Source organism: Lentinula edodes (assembly GCF_021015755.1).
Source record: "Lentinula edodes strain Le(Bin) 0899 ss11 chromosome Unknown C8R40scaffold_20, whole genome shotgun sequence".
NCBI lineage: Eukaryota > Fungi > Basidiomycota > Agaricomycetes > Agaricales > Omphalotaceae > Lentinula > Lentinula edodes.
In genome coordinates, this window is record NW_025764326.1 from 185,397 (window position 1) to 200,067 (window position 14,671).

The following is a 14,671-nucleotide window of genomic DNA, read 5'->3' on the forward strand; positions in this document are numbered from 1 at the left end:
CCAATGTACCAAAAACTCAGCAAAGCCTGATTATACTCGGAGAATGAGAACCCTTGGACATTTTTATCCTTCATGTCATTCCTTAGCAGTCCTTCCATCAGCTTGTTAAATACTAGTAGCATTTCATGCATGTAACTGAGCACAGTTTTTTGTGTTGGTGAATACTCTGTACAACTGTAGCCCCGTACGTATCACACTTACATACAACATGTACTACCTTGACACACAACATATAACGGCGTTATTATCCAATACTGTACAATAGGTAGTATATGGCACACCAGGCTGGTTTTCGTGGACCTCAGTTGGTTTATTGTCAACTGAGGTGAGCTCGGTCATATATACATGCACGACAGCATACTGACTTCGATAGCTTAACTCTAACAGGTATATACCAATACAACAGTTGGTTTATTGTCAATTGAGCTTAAATCTAACATTTTGAGTCATTCCAGTCACAGCAGCTTAGAATTGCTTTGAGCATCCTCCCCAACTTATTACAACTTGATAGAATTCAATAATGAGGCAAGGCCGGCTTGTGCCGTCCAGTGCCGCATTACGTAATTGGCCGGATCAGCCCAAAAGCAAAGGGTTGCTCAATAAAGACTGTGGGAATTCTCGGGGTTTCTGCAATGTTGGGGTTTCTCAATAGTTTTTACCGAAGTTGGTTTGGGCAGGTTTGGGCTCACTGAGAATACATGAAAGTTTCTCTCTCTACGGAGCGTTCCCGGGTCGTTCCGGATCTTTCCGGATCGCGGGAACCTGTCACGTGCTCCTCCGCTTTGCAAGGAAATTTTTTAACTGTATGGACAGCACTCCAGGCAGACCGTTGGTCTGTTGGCCATCTACTTGTATCATCATCATTATAGACGACATCAACGATCTTATAGACTGTAATATCACTGCAAACTCCCTATACTTCAGCAATCATCATCATCCAACACTTAGATATCTTCTCTCGAATCATGTCATCCCAGCAAGACCCTCAGTTCGGACCTCTAATTGAGGCTCTGCGTATCGCGCCTACTGCACCAGGTATGTGGCCAATGTTGCCTGTCTCGTGGAAAACAACTGAAATATTCTCATAGACGCTAAAGCAGCTGCAGACAGATTGTCCCGCGAAGTTTCAAAGTCTGGGCTACAATCACTCGAGTTCGTGGTGCTCATAAAATTTCCTCGATATACCATTAACTTTGACCTTCATCAGAGACTATGAAATCATCAAAACTTTGCACTCTTTTGCTACTAATAAAAAGGTTTGCTGTTCATCCATCACTGCCTTATGTTTCCTCAGATCTTGTGATAGTCTGGTTACGAGCGAGAATCTGCTGCGGTAGCCTTTCACTCCTTTGCTGTCATCTTGGGAGCCCCCGTCGCTCCGCTGTTAATACCATCCCTTTCCATTTTGTTCGATATGTATATGGATAAGGGCGACGTTGTTCGCATCGCTGCAACATCAGCTGTCAAGGCAATCCTGAAACTCTTCCCGCCAGAGGCGACAAGACTTGTGTTTCGTACTCTAGAACCGATCGTCCAAGGTGGAAAATGGAAGACAAAAGTGGGAGGATTGGACGCTATACGCGGATTCGCCGCGTCTGCGAAAGACGTTGTCGCAGCGGAATTGGTAGAAGTACTTCCGAAGGTGGAGAATGCTATGCACGACACGAAATCAGAGGTTCGAACTTGAATCTACGTTGCCCCTAACATCGAGGCTGACTTCAATTAACATCAGGTCTCTTCCGCTGCCAACAAATGTGCAATAGCCTTGTGCACTACTCTCGCCAACCCCGATCTTGTCCCTCATATCCCAGTGCTTGTGAAATGCATGGCCAATCCAGACTCTGTTCCTGCTTGTATTAAGGCGCTATCGTCCACCACTTTTGTCGCAGAAGTCACGGCACCTGCTTTGGCAGTGCTAGTTCCCCTGTTGATCCGCGCTCTCAACGATCGAAGTATGGAGACTCAGAGGCGTACGGTCGTCGTCATTGACAATCTTGTTAAACTTGTGCGGGATCCAAAAGTTGCCGCTCAATATCTCAGTCCCCTTGTTGAAGGTGTAGAAAAAATTGCGAAAGGTGCTGCATTTCCTGAAGTACGTGGGATGCATGTATCTTTATTGTCTACTCTAAATGCTTGCTGCTCGTAGGTTCGTGCATTTGGAGAAACGGCCCTTGAAACTCTACTCAAATCTGGCGCCTCTGCCAAAGTTCCCCCTTCAGAATCTCGCGACCTTGAGCAGCAGACTAAGGACGCTTGTTCCGCTTTACTTCTTCTACTACCTGAGGATATCCGTGACCCTTCCTCTCCTCCCAATGGGCCTTATACTCCCAAGTATTCTCTGTTGACTCGTTCATTGGATTTCCAAGCTTCCCTGGTTGCAGATCTTGTGAATGCCCGACAGTTTTCTGACATAAATGCTTGGTCCAGATGCATCGGCCTCTTCATTAAAGGCTGGACAGATCCAGAGCACAGCACTCGGTTTTCAGAAGCAGTTCGCGAGCATTTCCTCGCAATTGACAAGGTTCTTCATTTTTTGAAACCCGTGCTCCAAGGGGTTACTGAGGGATTCTTACCAGGCAAAGTATACTGTTCTTACCAATGGCAATAGTGAAGAAGGTGAAGTTCTATGCGACACGTTATTTTCTCTGGCATATGGTGCTCTGCTGTTGCTTTCGCATACTACCTTACGGCTCATCCGTGGACGCCGATATGGAATCCTTGGTACCAACGGTTCGGGAAAATCGACGTTGCTTCGTCAACTGAGAGATGGGAAGGTCGAGAATTTCCCACCCCAGGATCAATTGCGTTGTGTGATGGTTGAGCATTCATTGCAAGGGGAAGATGCATCATTGTCAGTTTTGGACTTCATCGCTTCAGGTAAACTATTCATCTTGTACCTGTAATGGTCATGGCTAGTCCTCATAATTTATCCTTAGACAAAGCTTTGGCCTCTGTCCCTCGATCCAAGATTCGCGATCAACTTATTGAGGTCGGCTTCGATGATGAACGACAAGCTGATACAGTCGGCGGTTTGTCGGGTGGCTGGAAGATGAAATTGGAATTGGCTAGAGCCATGCTATACAATGCCGATCTTCTACTTCTTGATGAGGTGATTTTATCAGTTCCTGTCCTTGGATCCAAGCTGACTTTGTTTATCTTCATCTTGGATCTAGCCGACTAACCACGTAAGTTACCATTGTGAAAGGTCGTTTTCTTCTGCCAGTCCTTAGACATTCGTAGTTGGACCGTGCCTCCGTTGCATGGCTGGAAAAGTATCTAATCGCACATAAGAACGTAACTTGTCTCATTGTAAGTCACGATTCAGGGTGCGTCTTTAATTGGAATTCTTCGAAATTTTTCGTATATTTACATTCAATTTTACTCAGCTTCTTGGACAATGTTACCACCGACATCATACACTATGAGACGAAGAAGGCATGTTGCATTATTACATTGTATCATAGTGGTGACTTACAAAGATGCATAGCTCGTGTTCTATCCTGGTAATCTTTCAACGTTTGTAGCTCACCACCCAGAAGCCAAGTCGTATTATACTCTCGCCGCTACTTCTGTCAAGTTCTCGTTCCCTCCTCCTGGTTCCCTCATGGGAGTCAGGAGCAATACGCGGGCAATCCTAAAAATGACAAATTGCACATTTACCTATCCAGGAAGAGACAAACCTAGCTTGCACAATGTCAGCTGTGCATTATCGCTGTCGAGGTACTTCTTACATTGATTGTGGCTTCATTATAATGTCGATCACATCTAATACACCCTTGCCAGCCGCGTTGGGTACTTACTCCACATCGCACTAATGTTAATCCATCTAACATATCTTTTTCAAGTGTGATTGGACCAAATGGTGCTGGTAAATCGACCTTGATTAAACTCCTCACCGTTCGTATTTTAAGTTACCTCATCTTTTCCACATCTTACTAACACCGGACACAGGGTGAGACCGTACCTCAAGAAGGAACGGTGTACAAACATCCGGCGCTACGAGTAGGTTATGTGTCTCAACATGCTACTCACCATATAGGTTTGACTTTCTACTTTTCCTTCCCATAGAGTCATTCATAGTCATTTAGAACGTCATTTGGAGAAGACCCCGATTCAATATATTCAATGGCGATTCCAAGATGGTCATGATCGTAGGTAGGCTTTTTGTCCCAACAAACTCTATTCTTATTACAAATGCCAGGGGAAATTCTTGAGAAGGCAACTCGTATTCTCACTGATGAAGAGAAGCTAGTGTTGGATCAAGATTGGGTTGGAAAAGATGGTTCAAAACGAAAACTCGAAGTCAGCATGCAACTATTGTTGTTCCATCAGAAGCATAAACTGACGGACTTTTCTATAGCTGATCATGGGCCGTCAAAAGCTAAAGAAATCTTTCCAATATGAGATAAAATGGCGTGGTCTCGATCACCGATTCAATACCTGGGTTGCCCGTGACGATCTTATCACGAAAGGTTTTACAAAGCTAGTCCAGCAGTTTGACGATCTCGAATCATCTCGAGAGGGTGCTGGATCTCGTGACACCGCAGCACACCTTGTTCGCAAGCACCTCGAAGATATTGGTTTAGATGGAGACATCGCTCAATATAATGAAATATCTGGTCTATCAGGAGGTGAGTTCTGTGATTGATTTTTGGACTGATACCGACAAGTTCCCTTATAGGTCAGAAGATTAAATTGGTGATCGCGGCATGTCTTTGGAACAATCCACAAGTAAATCTTCCAATCTGCTTTCCATGATTCTTTTGACAAAGATCTTACAGATCTGTGTACTCGACGAACCAAGTAACTTTCTGGATCGAGAAGCTTTGGGTGGTTTGGCAATTGCCATCAGGGATTGGGCTGGTGCTGTGGTGAGCATTCAGTATTCAATGTGACCATCTCGCACACTGATCTGAATTGAAAATCAGGTCATTATTTCCCACAACCATGAGTTTGTGTCTGCGTTGTGTATGGATTCTCCTTGACTCTTCTATTGATGACATTTCGTTGAACTTGAATATCAGGCCCTGAAACTTGGTACGTTGAGGCTGGACGAATGTCTCATAAGGGGAAGACTGCAGTCATCGAGGATGCCTTCTTGGACAAGAAGGGAAGTGGGTCGAATACCCCCGTTCGATCTCGTATCCAAAGTCCTGCTCAATCAACCAATGGGACGCCTGTCGTCAGTGGTGCTGAAGACAACGGAACAAGAACTCCGCCTATTAAGAAGAAAAAGAAGATGACTCGTAATCAGGTCAAGGCGCAGGAGGAGCGCAGAAGATTACGGAAACTTGCGTGGTTGACACATGGAGGTCCTAAGCCTGAGGACACAGATAGCGAATAACGGATGTGTGTTTCATTATGTTCTACCATCATAGAGTACCTGTATAATCTATCATAGAATACCTAGTATAGATTGCAGATTTGAATCGTTTGTCGATGCAATTCAAAACCTGATACGCGAATAGTGCGCAAGGTGCCAATCGCATACATATCATGCTTCATGTGCATTTTCCTAGAAACGCGTTGGATTTTGTCAAACGATTTCTCTATCTGTATGAACGTCTGAAGCAAGTCATTTGTCGGGGTAACGCGATGTACGTGTAGGGAAGGAGGGAACTATCCGAATGACTCGGAATGCATCCACCTGCTGCTATTCATGGACCATGGCTAAGTCCGGTACTGAGCCCGCTGATCACTTCTGTTTCTTGTCTTGAAGTGGTCCACATCATTTACGTTGAAGTCGACCAAATGTGTGAGTCGTTTTAATCAAAATGGCTTAAGAAGCTCTATGTCGTGAGCACTGAGTAAGTATACCATTTGTATATGCTGAGTTTATCATTAAAGACGTGAGCAATTGCATGAAAATGTGATGGAAATAGTACTACAAGTTAATGGATAGCAATCGACACTACAGAATAGACTAGTTAGTACTGAGGATAGGATAGTATAGTTAATAACTGTCCGATTGAGAGACAAGTAAATATCGGTATTAATGCAGGGGATTAAGAAGGAAGTCCGTAAGCTAATCAGCGGGTGTCGACATACTCGGGAGAAGATAAAAACTCATACTGAGGAATAAAGAACAGAATATATAGCAGCGCTTTGGTACTAGGTGGATTTGAGACAAACGAGAGCATCTAGTACCTCGGCGACCACTGCTGTGGTTTTGTACCAGCGGTATCGTTCGAAACGGAGTCTTGACTACGGGGACGTCGATGCGAGACGGTAGGACTAAGCACTGAAGAAGTGTGACTTTCCTGTGATGTGCGGGACACATAAGTAGAGCTAGGCACATGGATACCAGTGGATTCATATCCACTTGCATCGTACTCGTTTGGATTGGATACGCCAAAAGATTGGTGGAGAGTGGTCCCTGAAGAAGAAGACTGCCGAGTCTGAGTCTGACGCATAGACTGCCTTTTATTCTGAAACCTATCCTGTCACAATCAGAAATAGAATCACATGAGTTGCAAAAGCAACTCGCCATATTTGAACACTCCTAGCAGACATGTCCAATAGTTTAGCAAGGGCCTGGCGTTCCTCTGTGGACGGAAACGCTGTTCGAGCATAAGTATCGTTCAGAACTCTTAATTGGCTGGCGTCAGCACGTTTGCGTTTTTTCTTGATCAGAGGCTCGTTGGCGGTTCCTGTGGTAGGCGAAACAGGTGGTGGTGTATATGACGGGGGGATTTGCAGACCACTCGGTGCATACGAAGGAGTGACTGGACGATGACTTTCGGGTAGCATCATTGACGCGTGACTGGCCGCATGTATATGTGACTGAGTATGTGCGTCAGTCATTGGTACAGGATTTCCATAATTATTCGTCGAGTTTGGTGTCGGATAAGCAGCGAACGATGGGGGATATGATGCAGTGGGACTGCGAATTCCGGAATATGAGGGATTCTCGGCTGGACCAACAGAGTATGAAGCGGTGTTGGAAGACCACCGATCATCTCGTCCAAGGCCTGAGGTGGTAGTTAAAGGAGGAAGTTTCCTCGAATCACTATGTTCAGGTGCTGGTGAAGTCCGAGACGAAGGGTAGGCTGAATAGTAGTTTGAAGCATAGCGATTATCGGTCGTGTCATAATAAGCATAATTCATATGCGCCGATGATTCTGCCAATTCGTGGGAGGTTAATGAACGGTATGCGTATCGTTCAAAACCACGGATGCACTTACGATTGTTGCCCGGCCATTGATTGTAAAGGGCATGATTGTAGTCGTACCGAGTTGGCATGGAACGAGGTTGCGTATATTGATTAGGATAAGTGGAAGCTACAGAATGTTGGCAAATTGAGTGCATTGTGGTAATAACGCTTTAAAGAAACAGACCTGGAAGATGTGAGCTTGGAAATGCAGATGAAAGAGGAGGGAGCACTGTTCGCCCACCCTGTCCAGTTTGAAAGAAACCTGGTGCTTGATCCCCAAGCGGTGGACTCTTCCCTGTTTTACCAAGACTAGCATAATAACGATCTTCTCTTGAGTTCGACATATTTTAAAAGTGAAGGTGTGGAGCAGAAAATGGAGAGAAAGGGAAAGAATATTATTGGAATGAGTAAGAAAGGTTTGCTCGATATATATCGAAAGACCCGCGTGTCGATGAGCAAACCGCAAGCTGAAGGTTACACGTCCAACGGCTGGTCAGTGGAGGCGATGCGAGGCAAATAGTAATCAGGTACAGGCCGACAACGAGGAAGACATGTACAACGCAGGCTTGACGTGCACGAGGTGGGGTCGGAGCAGTTGGAGGTAGGGCTAGGGCAGTGGACCACGAGTTAAACCGGGGCGCGAAAACTAGAGAAGCAAGCAGAGATATTTGAAGACTTGGCTGTGGAGTCTAAAAGAAAGAGAGAGTATATACGAAGCAGGAGTTTAAATTGTTGAGTGTAAACAACCAGAACAAGCTTCGCACAATCACAAAAAAGATGTACATAATAACAAGCCGTTTACAAGGGCATACCGCCGGACTTGCATCTCTATAAATTCGTTATGCGCGATATTAAAACCTCGTGTACAAGACAATCGATAAAGAGTTTGATCACTGAAAAAATCACTGCCTATAGTGTAGACTCAATATTCCCATTGTAAAACTGGAAGTGACCAGGAGTAAGCATTAACAGTGACCCATATCATACGTACATTTTACTTGCGAAAAGAAGGTGGTGCCGTCATCCAGCGAGAAGTTTTGCAGAGAGGATTCCCTTCAATTTGGAATCGGTACTAATAGCAGCTTCTTGTCACGGCAACGGGTCGTGTCAGTTGTTGGAGATTGATTCAGTCGAAACGACAAAAATCAGACGTGGTTTGGGCGTTGTCGAGCCTCGACTATAAGCGGTAAGAGCAAGATGAAACTATGGCTTTGCAAAAGTTACTTGTTTGACGCCACATTGGACTGCGAAAAGAATGTTCACAAAAAGAAATTATAACACAGCAAAGCACGTGGTCTATGTCATCGATAGATTATCCTTTCCTGGGACAACCTCTTGAGTGGCCCTCTTCGCTATGGCCGCCTCATCTTCTCGTCGTCCTCTTCCTGTTCCGCCGATGGTAAACTTTAGAAGCAATCTTGCAGATTCCCGCTTCGAAATGTACCCTCATTCTTCCAACTTCCCCTATGATTACCCACAATACCAATACGACGAAACCAGAACCGCTGGGTTCCCAGTAGGGACTCTGCTTCACAAGGGCTTCTATGAGTAAGCTCCCATTCACCTCCTATGACCTCTGCTCAACTTGGAATACCAAAAGTCTCCTTTCCATGATTCCAACTCCTTCCCCGTCCCGCATGTTGCAACAATGGAGGGCAGATAATAGTCTTGTTGCTGGCACACGTTATGAAGAACTAGACAAAGGGCTCATTAAGTCTTTGTCTCCTCCAGGTCCGGTCTTAAAGAAGGGACGTAGAATAAGCAAGGACATGGTTTCGCACCCAATGGGCTTTGTGTATGTCCTTCTCGTCCTAATATCTGTTCCTGAATTCCTTCATGATCTTTAGTCATTTGGTTCATGCTTCAGATGCGGATCAAGCAGAAGCGTTACTCACTCGATGGGGTCCAGATGGTTTGGGGAAGCTAGGGGGTAGGGTGTTTCTACATTGCTCCTTTGGATGAATTTGGTTTACTCGCATCTCAGATCCCCGCTGGGCAAATCCCATAAAAAACAGAATTCGTCAGGGTAATCAAGCCCAAGTCGTCAATCAAGATGTTAACATTCCACAACAATCCTATCGAGAAAGTATTGGTCCCATCGATGCCGGCGCTTTAGGCCCGCTCCGAGTTGTAAATGGAATGAGTACTACCACCGTGACTTCTTCTTCCATGCTCACCACGGTCGCCCGTGAGAATTTCAGTACTCAGCCGAATATAGCTGTGGACGGATTACCGGGGCGTCCGGGAAACTCAACAATACGGTGGGGACGTGGTTTGATCACGCATCCTGAGCTTCAAGAACATGATGAGCTCGGGGGACCTTCGGATGATCCGGGTAAAGCTTTACCAGAAGTCCCACCTCCTCGGCCAATTGTACCTTCTTTGGCCACCCTCGAGAAAGCAGTTTCCGCCCGAATCTACTTTGAAAACTTATATTTTCCCCTCTTTAGACATATTCCTTCTCGTGAACAACGAAGGCTTGCCATGGAGCGAGATATGATGGAAATGAATCTTTCTCAGATCCAGAAAGAAAATCTCCGTCAACGCTGGAGACAAAACGAAACAGAGTATCTTCGTGAACGCCGACGAAAGGTCGACGTGACGACGTTTACGAAGCTGAAGACCATAGGACATGGTTCGTATCCCTTTCGTATCACCTTTGGTGTGTTCTCATACCGATCTTCTAGGTGCATTCGGCGTTGTATCTCTCGTAAAAGAACAGTCGACAGGTCAGCTTTTCGCCATGAAGCAGGTGATTACCTTAATCATTAGCTCCATTTCAATACCTTATTAACTCTCTTTTGTTCAGCTTCGAAAAACAGACATGCTTCGGAAGGGTCAAGAAGGCCATGTCCGCGCAGAGCGAGACCTTCTCAAATCTGCTTCTTTGGTATCTTCACCTGGGGGAGCAGAATGGATTGTCAAACTTCATTACAGCTTTCAAGACCGGGATAATTTGTACCTGGTCCGTGCTAGTCCGTGCTATCATCGTACTCATACTGATTTCATTTCGATTTCATTTGCCACGATTATATATGTATGTATGTCTTCTCTCTGTATAGGTTCTTGAATATATGGGTGGTGGAGATTTATTGAATCTTTTGATTGAGAGAGATGTCTTCGAAGAAGATTTCACGCGTTTCTATGTCGCCGAGGTTGGCAATCCGTTTCTTTTGTAGACAGACTTCTGATCCTTCAGCCATACAGATGATACTTGCCATTGAATCTTGCCATAAACATGGTTTTATTCATCGTGATATCAAACCTGACGTGGGTATTTATCTATACTTTCACCTTGCATTAAATTCTCATACACTCCAAGAATTTTCTTTTTGACCCTAACGGCCATATCAAGCTCAGTGACTTTGGACTGGCGTATGTTCGAAGCTATGTACTGTGGGACAAACACGCTAATCCATTTTTAGAACCGATTTACATTGGGCTCATGACACGTCTTGTAATGCAATTGGTTCCTATCAAATCTTCCTGGAAATTTCTGACTTCCAGGGGTACACAGATTATGAACAGCAACGATTGCATCTACTGCATAAACATGGAATTGATCTCGAAGATACCAACGGCATTGCAGATGGTAAGAAGACAAAGCGCATGGATCGCAGGGAAGTCGAGCGTTTAATGGGAGGAGATGGACCTGAGGGCGTATTCACTTGGAGAGAAAAAAACCGAAGAAAGGTGAATTCATCAGTCGTTGTGTTTTCGTATATTACTGAACGTATTTTGATAGCTTGCATATTCAGTGTGTGTAGGCCTGTCACACTCCTATCCCATTTGCTAATTAGTCTGCCAGATGTGGAACGAACTCTTACAGTAAGAATAGATCTATTTGTATCTGGTGTATGCTTCTTAACATGCATCAGTGTCCCCGGAAGTTATACGAGGTCATGGTTATTCGTATTCCTGCGACTGGTGGAGCCTTGGAGTTATCATGTTTGAATGCCTCTATGGGTAAGTTGCATACACAAGTTCAGAATGTGAAACAACCTTCAACATACTTCGACTGGCAGTTACCCTCCCTTTGTCAACAAATCGGTAAAAATATTGGATCCGCACGCCAGTTCGTTCTGTCACTCATACAAATTTTACAGCGGCATGTAACCAGGCAAATGATCTTAAACTGGAAACAATATCTTCGCTTCCCTAAACGCCTTCCTAACACAAAAGAGCCTGTAAATTTGTCTAGCGAAGCGATCGATTTGATGCAGCAACTCTTGTGCGAGCCGGAAGATCGTTTGGGATCCCAGGCCTCTTCTTCAGTTTCCCGACCAAACTCACTGATCGTGCAGTCCAGACTCAGCTTTGTGCCCCAGGACTCAGCAACTGATGGCTCTCACCTCATTAAAGTCCGTCATTTTCGCTCACGTCGGCCGCGTCACATTTAATTCTCTTGTTGCAGACACATCCATGGTTCAGAGGAATTGATTGGGCAAACATCCATCGCTACGAGGCTCCCTATCGCCCAGAATTGCAGAATCCCGAGGATACGCGGCATTTTGACGACGACATACCGGCTGAAGTACGGCGCACATTACCCTCATACTTTATAACACGACACTAACTCGTGCTTGTTTCAGCCTCTCGCGCCAGCCAATGGTGCTCCCCCTGATGCTACCCGAGACCCACTGCTTAGAGACAAAGTTCATGGTGCCGAGATTTTGGACGTACGCAAGGCGTTGGCGTTTGCTGGCTTCACACATAAAAGTCCTCGTGTGTTCTCATACGTCAGAGCAGAGAGAGCTTTCGATCATCTGTCGGACGACGTTGATGTTGATTCTCAAGCGACTGTCCGAGCCAGAGGAAGGTCGGTCCGTCGTGAAATTCAGGATGTTGGCAGGGGGCGTGCCATCTCCATGTGAATGCCTACTGCAGTGTACACAACTATTTTTATACCCCATTTTTTGCGTATTTTATGCCTAATATCCAACATTACTGTATGTATGTTATTTTGTGTTCACGACTACATATCCCGGTTACGCTCGACAAAATTCAACTTATGATTAATGACTATAGTGGAGTTCTACTTAGTGAAGTATATAGCTATACAGTGCGTTCAAAAATTTCATTTCATGAGATGGTGAAGGATGAATCAGTAACGATAATTAATGATAGATAAGGCGCTGCTACTTAAATACTGAAGTGAGACGATGCCTAAAGCATCCAACTGGCGTATACTGGTAAGTCGGCTACCTGTGATGCTGACGAACACTTTTCCCAATTGAGTGGGTCTGGTTATAGCCTTCGTCCTCCGAGTCGGATGATCCACTACGACTGTGTCGTGATTCTGAGCTAGAGACATCAGATGCAGTACTGCCTCGTCTGTACTGATGCCAGTCCACGGGAGCGACCGCGAGACGGGAAGAACTTGGACGTGAAAGGGGGCCGGTATCGTCGTCACTGGTTTGGGCATTCTGATTATGAACACGAGCGTGCCGCCTCATGTTGGATAATACACTAAAAGAACGACCGCATCCCTCAACGGGACACAGAAACGCTGAGTTGACATTGATCGTGAGCATTGCTGATGATTTAGTAAAGGTGTAATACCTACGCTTCTCCCCTGTATGGCTGTTGAGGTGAATCTAAAAAAGATGAGGGACTCATCAAGTATCAGACACTAGGGATTCTACCTTCAAGCTACTAGGTCTATTAAATCCTTTGCCACAGTAGGTGCATTCATACTTTGCAGGAGGTGCGACGCTGCCCTTTGGCATATCTCTCGACGGAGGTTGCACATCTGGATAAGATTGGGCCAAAGAAGTTAGGGCATACTCCGCTTCTTCTGATCTGTTCCTGTTATCCAAGGTGGTAGAAACTCGAGGGTGGGTGAGGTAATCGTAGTTAGAGTAAGAGCGACTGCCAGCACCGCGCGAAGGATCGTGAGTGGCAATTGGATTGACTGAAGAGTATTGACTGGACAGGGGTCCCACTCCCATGTCTGGATATCGATAGTTGGGCGCAGGAACCGGTGAAGCTGTTGTAAAATTGCCATGATCTGGAGCCGTGACGCTCCGCGAATTGTATCCTAGATGCGTTGAAGGCCGATGTTGCTCGCGTCCGTACGAAGTGTGTGGGGAGCTAAACGACGTATGACTTGCCGCTGAGAAATATTCACTGGGTAGATGCGATGGATGCGACGATCGAGACGGAGGGACATTGAAAGGTCGTTGCGAGAAATCATTGGAGCGCCTTCGCTGGATACATATATATATATAGTGAGCAGACAAGATACGCGCCAGCTAAAACATTGATCAAATACCTGAGCATCGCGATAATGCGCGGGATCATCGTCGTCACTTACCCGCAAACGACTTAGCTCATCTAGAGAATGCGGATGAGTGCTGAAATCGTGTGGATCTAAAATCCTTACTGCCAAACAGATCTCGTATGGGGGGAAGAGTAGGGCGATCGGTGGTACGGCGTCCAGACGAAGACGACATTGCGTATATGAGTTGATATGCAGATGAGATAGAAGGAAGATGGAATAAGCCAGGATTCTTCCTTCTCTTTAATATGTACACATAAATTGCATTTAGAGTCGGTATTTTGTGAGCGAGCTATGGCTATAAGTGCAGCAAAGCAAATACACAGGCGAGTCTACCGACGGCGATAACATTAAAACAGTGCAAATGCCAAAATGATAAAAGGTACTGCACTGTCGTTAGCACTGTTTGATCTACCTCTTGATTGTGTTGGTCAAACTCGTCGGTAAAGACATGTAGACACTTTCGGTCGAATTGTCGAACAGCAGAGATATCCAATGGTTCTGAACACATTGCGTTGTGGTTTCAAGGTGCATAGGCTGCGTGTCAACAACGACAGTTCTCGGGTTGGAATGTGATTTTATTCCACGCGAAAGTAACTATACAGTTAAATTTGAGTCAAGTAGATGCCGTGTCAATTCCAGCTTCGGCTCTGGTTTTCGTTTTGAGCGAAAGAGAATGTAAACCTTGGTCCAGCTCTTCTGAAAGTAGTGAATAAATCATTCGATGCCGCTGCATCGTTGTCTGGAGAAAAAGGGACATGAGATATCTGCAATGCGGAGGCAAGGTGTTTAAGCCGGAAGAGGACCAACTTTTCCTTTGAATTCATCGGAAACGATTTCTAACGAGAAGTCTAATAGGTACCGGGTGAATTGACATGTCCAAAAGAGATGATTGAAAACACAGACGAGTCTCTCCACTTCCTCCATCTTGGGCTCGCATAGGAGCATGGTGACGATGTTGGTACGAGTCATTGTGAATAACCAGTGCAGCTGGTTGTAAAGAAGATAACAGCTGAAAGTAAAATGGTGGATGGTAGAAATTCCTTTCTAGTGCATAACATTAATTACTTTTGACCGAATCACTGATTCAATTGGGCCCAAAGAAGGAGAAGGCGAAGCCGTAGCCATGGCAGAAATCCTTCTGAAGGCGGGAAGTACACGAGTTTGAGACCTCAAACGAAACATGAGTTAAAGATAGATGTGTGGTTAACTGATTTTGCGTACTTATGTAAGCCATG

At 45.3% G+C, this 14,671-nt stretch overlaps 5 protein-coding genes across 5 annotated transcripts; 2 read left to right on the forward strand and 3 right to left on the reverse strand.

Moving 5' to 3' along the window:
• The first annotated feature begins 809 nt into the window (after positions 1–809).
• C8R40DRAFT_1107043 (P-loop containing nucleoside triphosphate hydrolase protein) lies at positions 810–5,485 on the forward strand. Its single transcript, XM_046228187.1, has 22 exons — positions 810–1,035; positions 1,089–1,152; positions 1,208–1,256; positions 1,307–1,675; positions 1,733–2,092; positions 2,147–2,521; positions 2,577–2,877; positions 2,937–3,109; positions 3,174–3,185; positions 3,241–3,326; positions 3,387–3,435; positions 3,488–3,720; positions 3,784–3,792; positions 3,846–3,897; positions 3,952–4,039; positions 4,089–4,151; positions 4,202–4,302; positions 4,361–4,631; positions 4,682–4,731; positions 4,782–4,871; positions 4,929–4,968; positions 5,025–5,485. Exons 1-22 carry the CDS (start codon positions 966–968, stop codon positions 5,342–5,344), a joined length of 3,225 nt encoding a protein of 1,074 aa, XP_046085678.1. The 5' UTR covers positions 810–965; the 3' UTR covers positions 5,345–5,485.
• Positions 5,486–6,140: 655 nt separating this feature from the next.
• On the reverse strand, positions 6,141–7,497 carry C8R40DRAFT_1171205 (uncharacterized protein; the record flags this gene model as incomplete). Its single annotated transcript, XM_046231664.1, has 4 exons — positions 6,141–6,435; positions 6,512–7,121; positions 7,185–7,280; positions 7,338–7,497. The coding sequence occupies 4 exons, from the start codon at positions 7,495–7,497 to the stop codon at positions 6,141–6,143; spliced, it is 1,161 nt and encodes a 386-aa protein (XP_046085679.1).
• A 1,094-nt stretch (positions 7,498–8,591) lies between these two features.
• On the forward strand, positions 8,592–12,027 carry C8R40DRAFT_1047022 (kinase-like domain-containing protein; the record flags this gene model as incomplete). The annotated part of the gene is made up of 17 exons (XM_046224411.1): positions 8,592–8,701; positions 8,754–8,948; positions 9,001–9,083; positions 9,138–9,788; positions 9,841–9,905; positions 9,963–10,118; positions 10,216–10,308; positions 10,361–10,423; positions 10,476–10,528; positions 10,579–10,610; positions 10,671–10,858; positions 10,954–10,981; positions 11,032–11,119; positions 11,179–11,203; positions 11,260–11,514; positions 11,568–11,687; positions 11,746–12,027. 17 exons carry the CDS (start codon positions 8,592–8,594, stop codon positions 12,025–12,027), a joined length of 2,487 nt encoding a protein of 828 aa, XP_046085680.1.
• Positions 12,028–12,212: 185 nt separating this feature from the next.
• Positions 12,213–13,763, reverse strand: C8R40DRAFT_290917 (uncharacterized protein). The gene is made up of 5 exons (XM_046234612.1): positions 13,539–13,763; positions 13,428–13,489; positions 12,799–13,362; positions 12,720–12,750; positions 12,213–12,662 (listed from the first exon to the last, which is right to left on the reverse strand). The coding sequence occupies exons 1-5, from the start codon at positions 13,606–13,608 to the stop codon at positions 12,355–12,357; spliced, it is 1,035 nt and encodes a 344-aa protein (XP_046085681.1). The 5' UTR covers positions 13,609–13,763; the 3' UTR covers positions 12,213–12,354.
• A 286-nt stretch (positions 13,764–14,049) lies between these two features.
• C8R40DRAFT_1047045 (bola-like protein-domain-containing protein) lies at positions 14,050–14,618 on the reverse strand (the record flags this gene model as incomplete). Its single annotated transcript, XM_046224415.1, has 4 exons — positions 14,050–14,175; positions 14,244–14,284; positions 14,340–14,445; positions 14,502–14,618. The coding sequence occupies 4 exons, from the start codon at positions 14,616–14,618 to the stop codon at positions 14,050–14,052; spliced, it is 390 nt and encodes a 129-aa protein (XP_046085682.1).
• Positions 14,619–14,671: the final 53 nt, after the last annotated feature.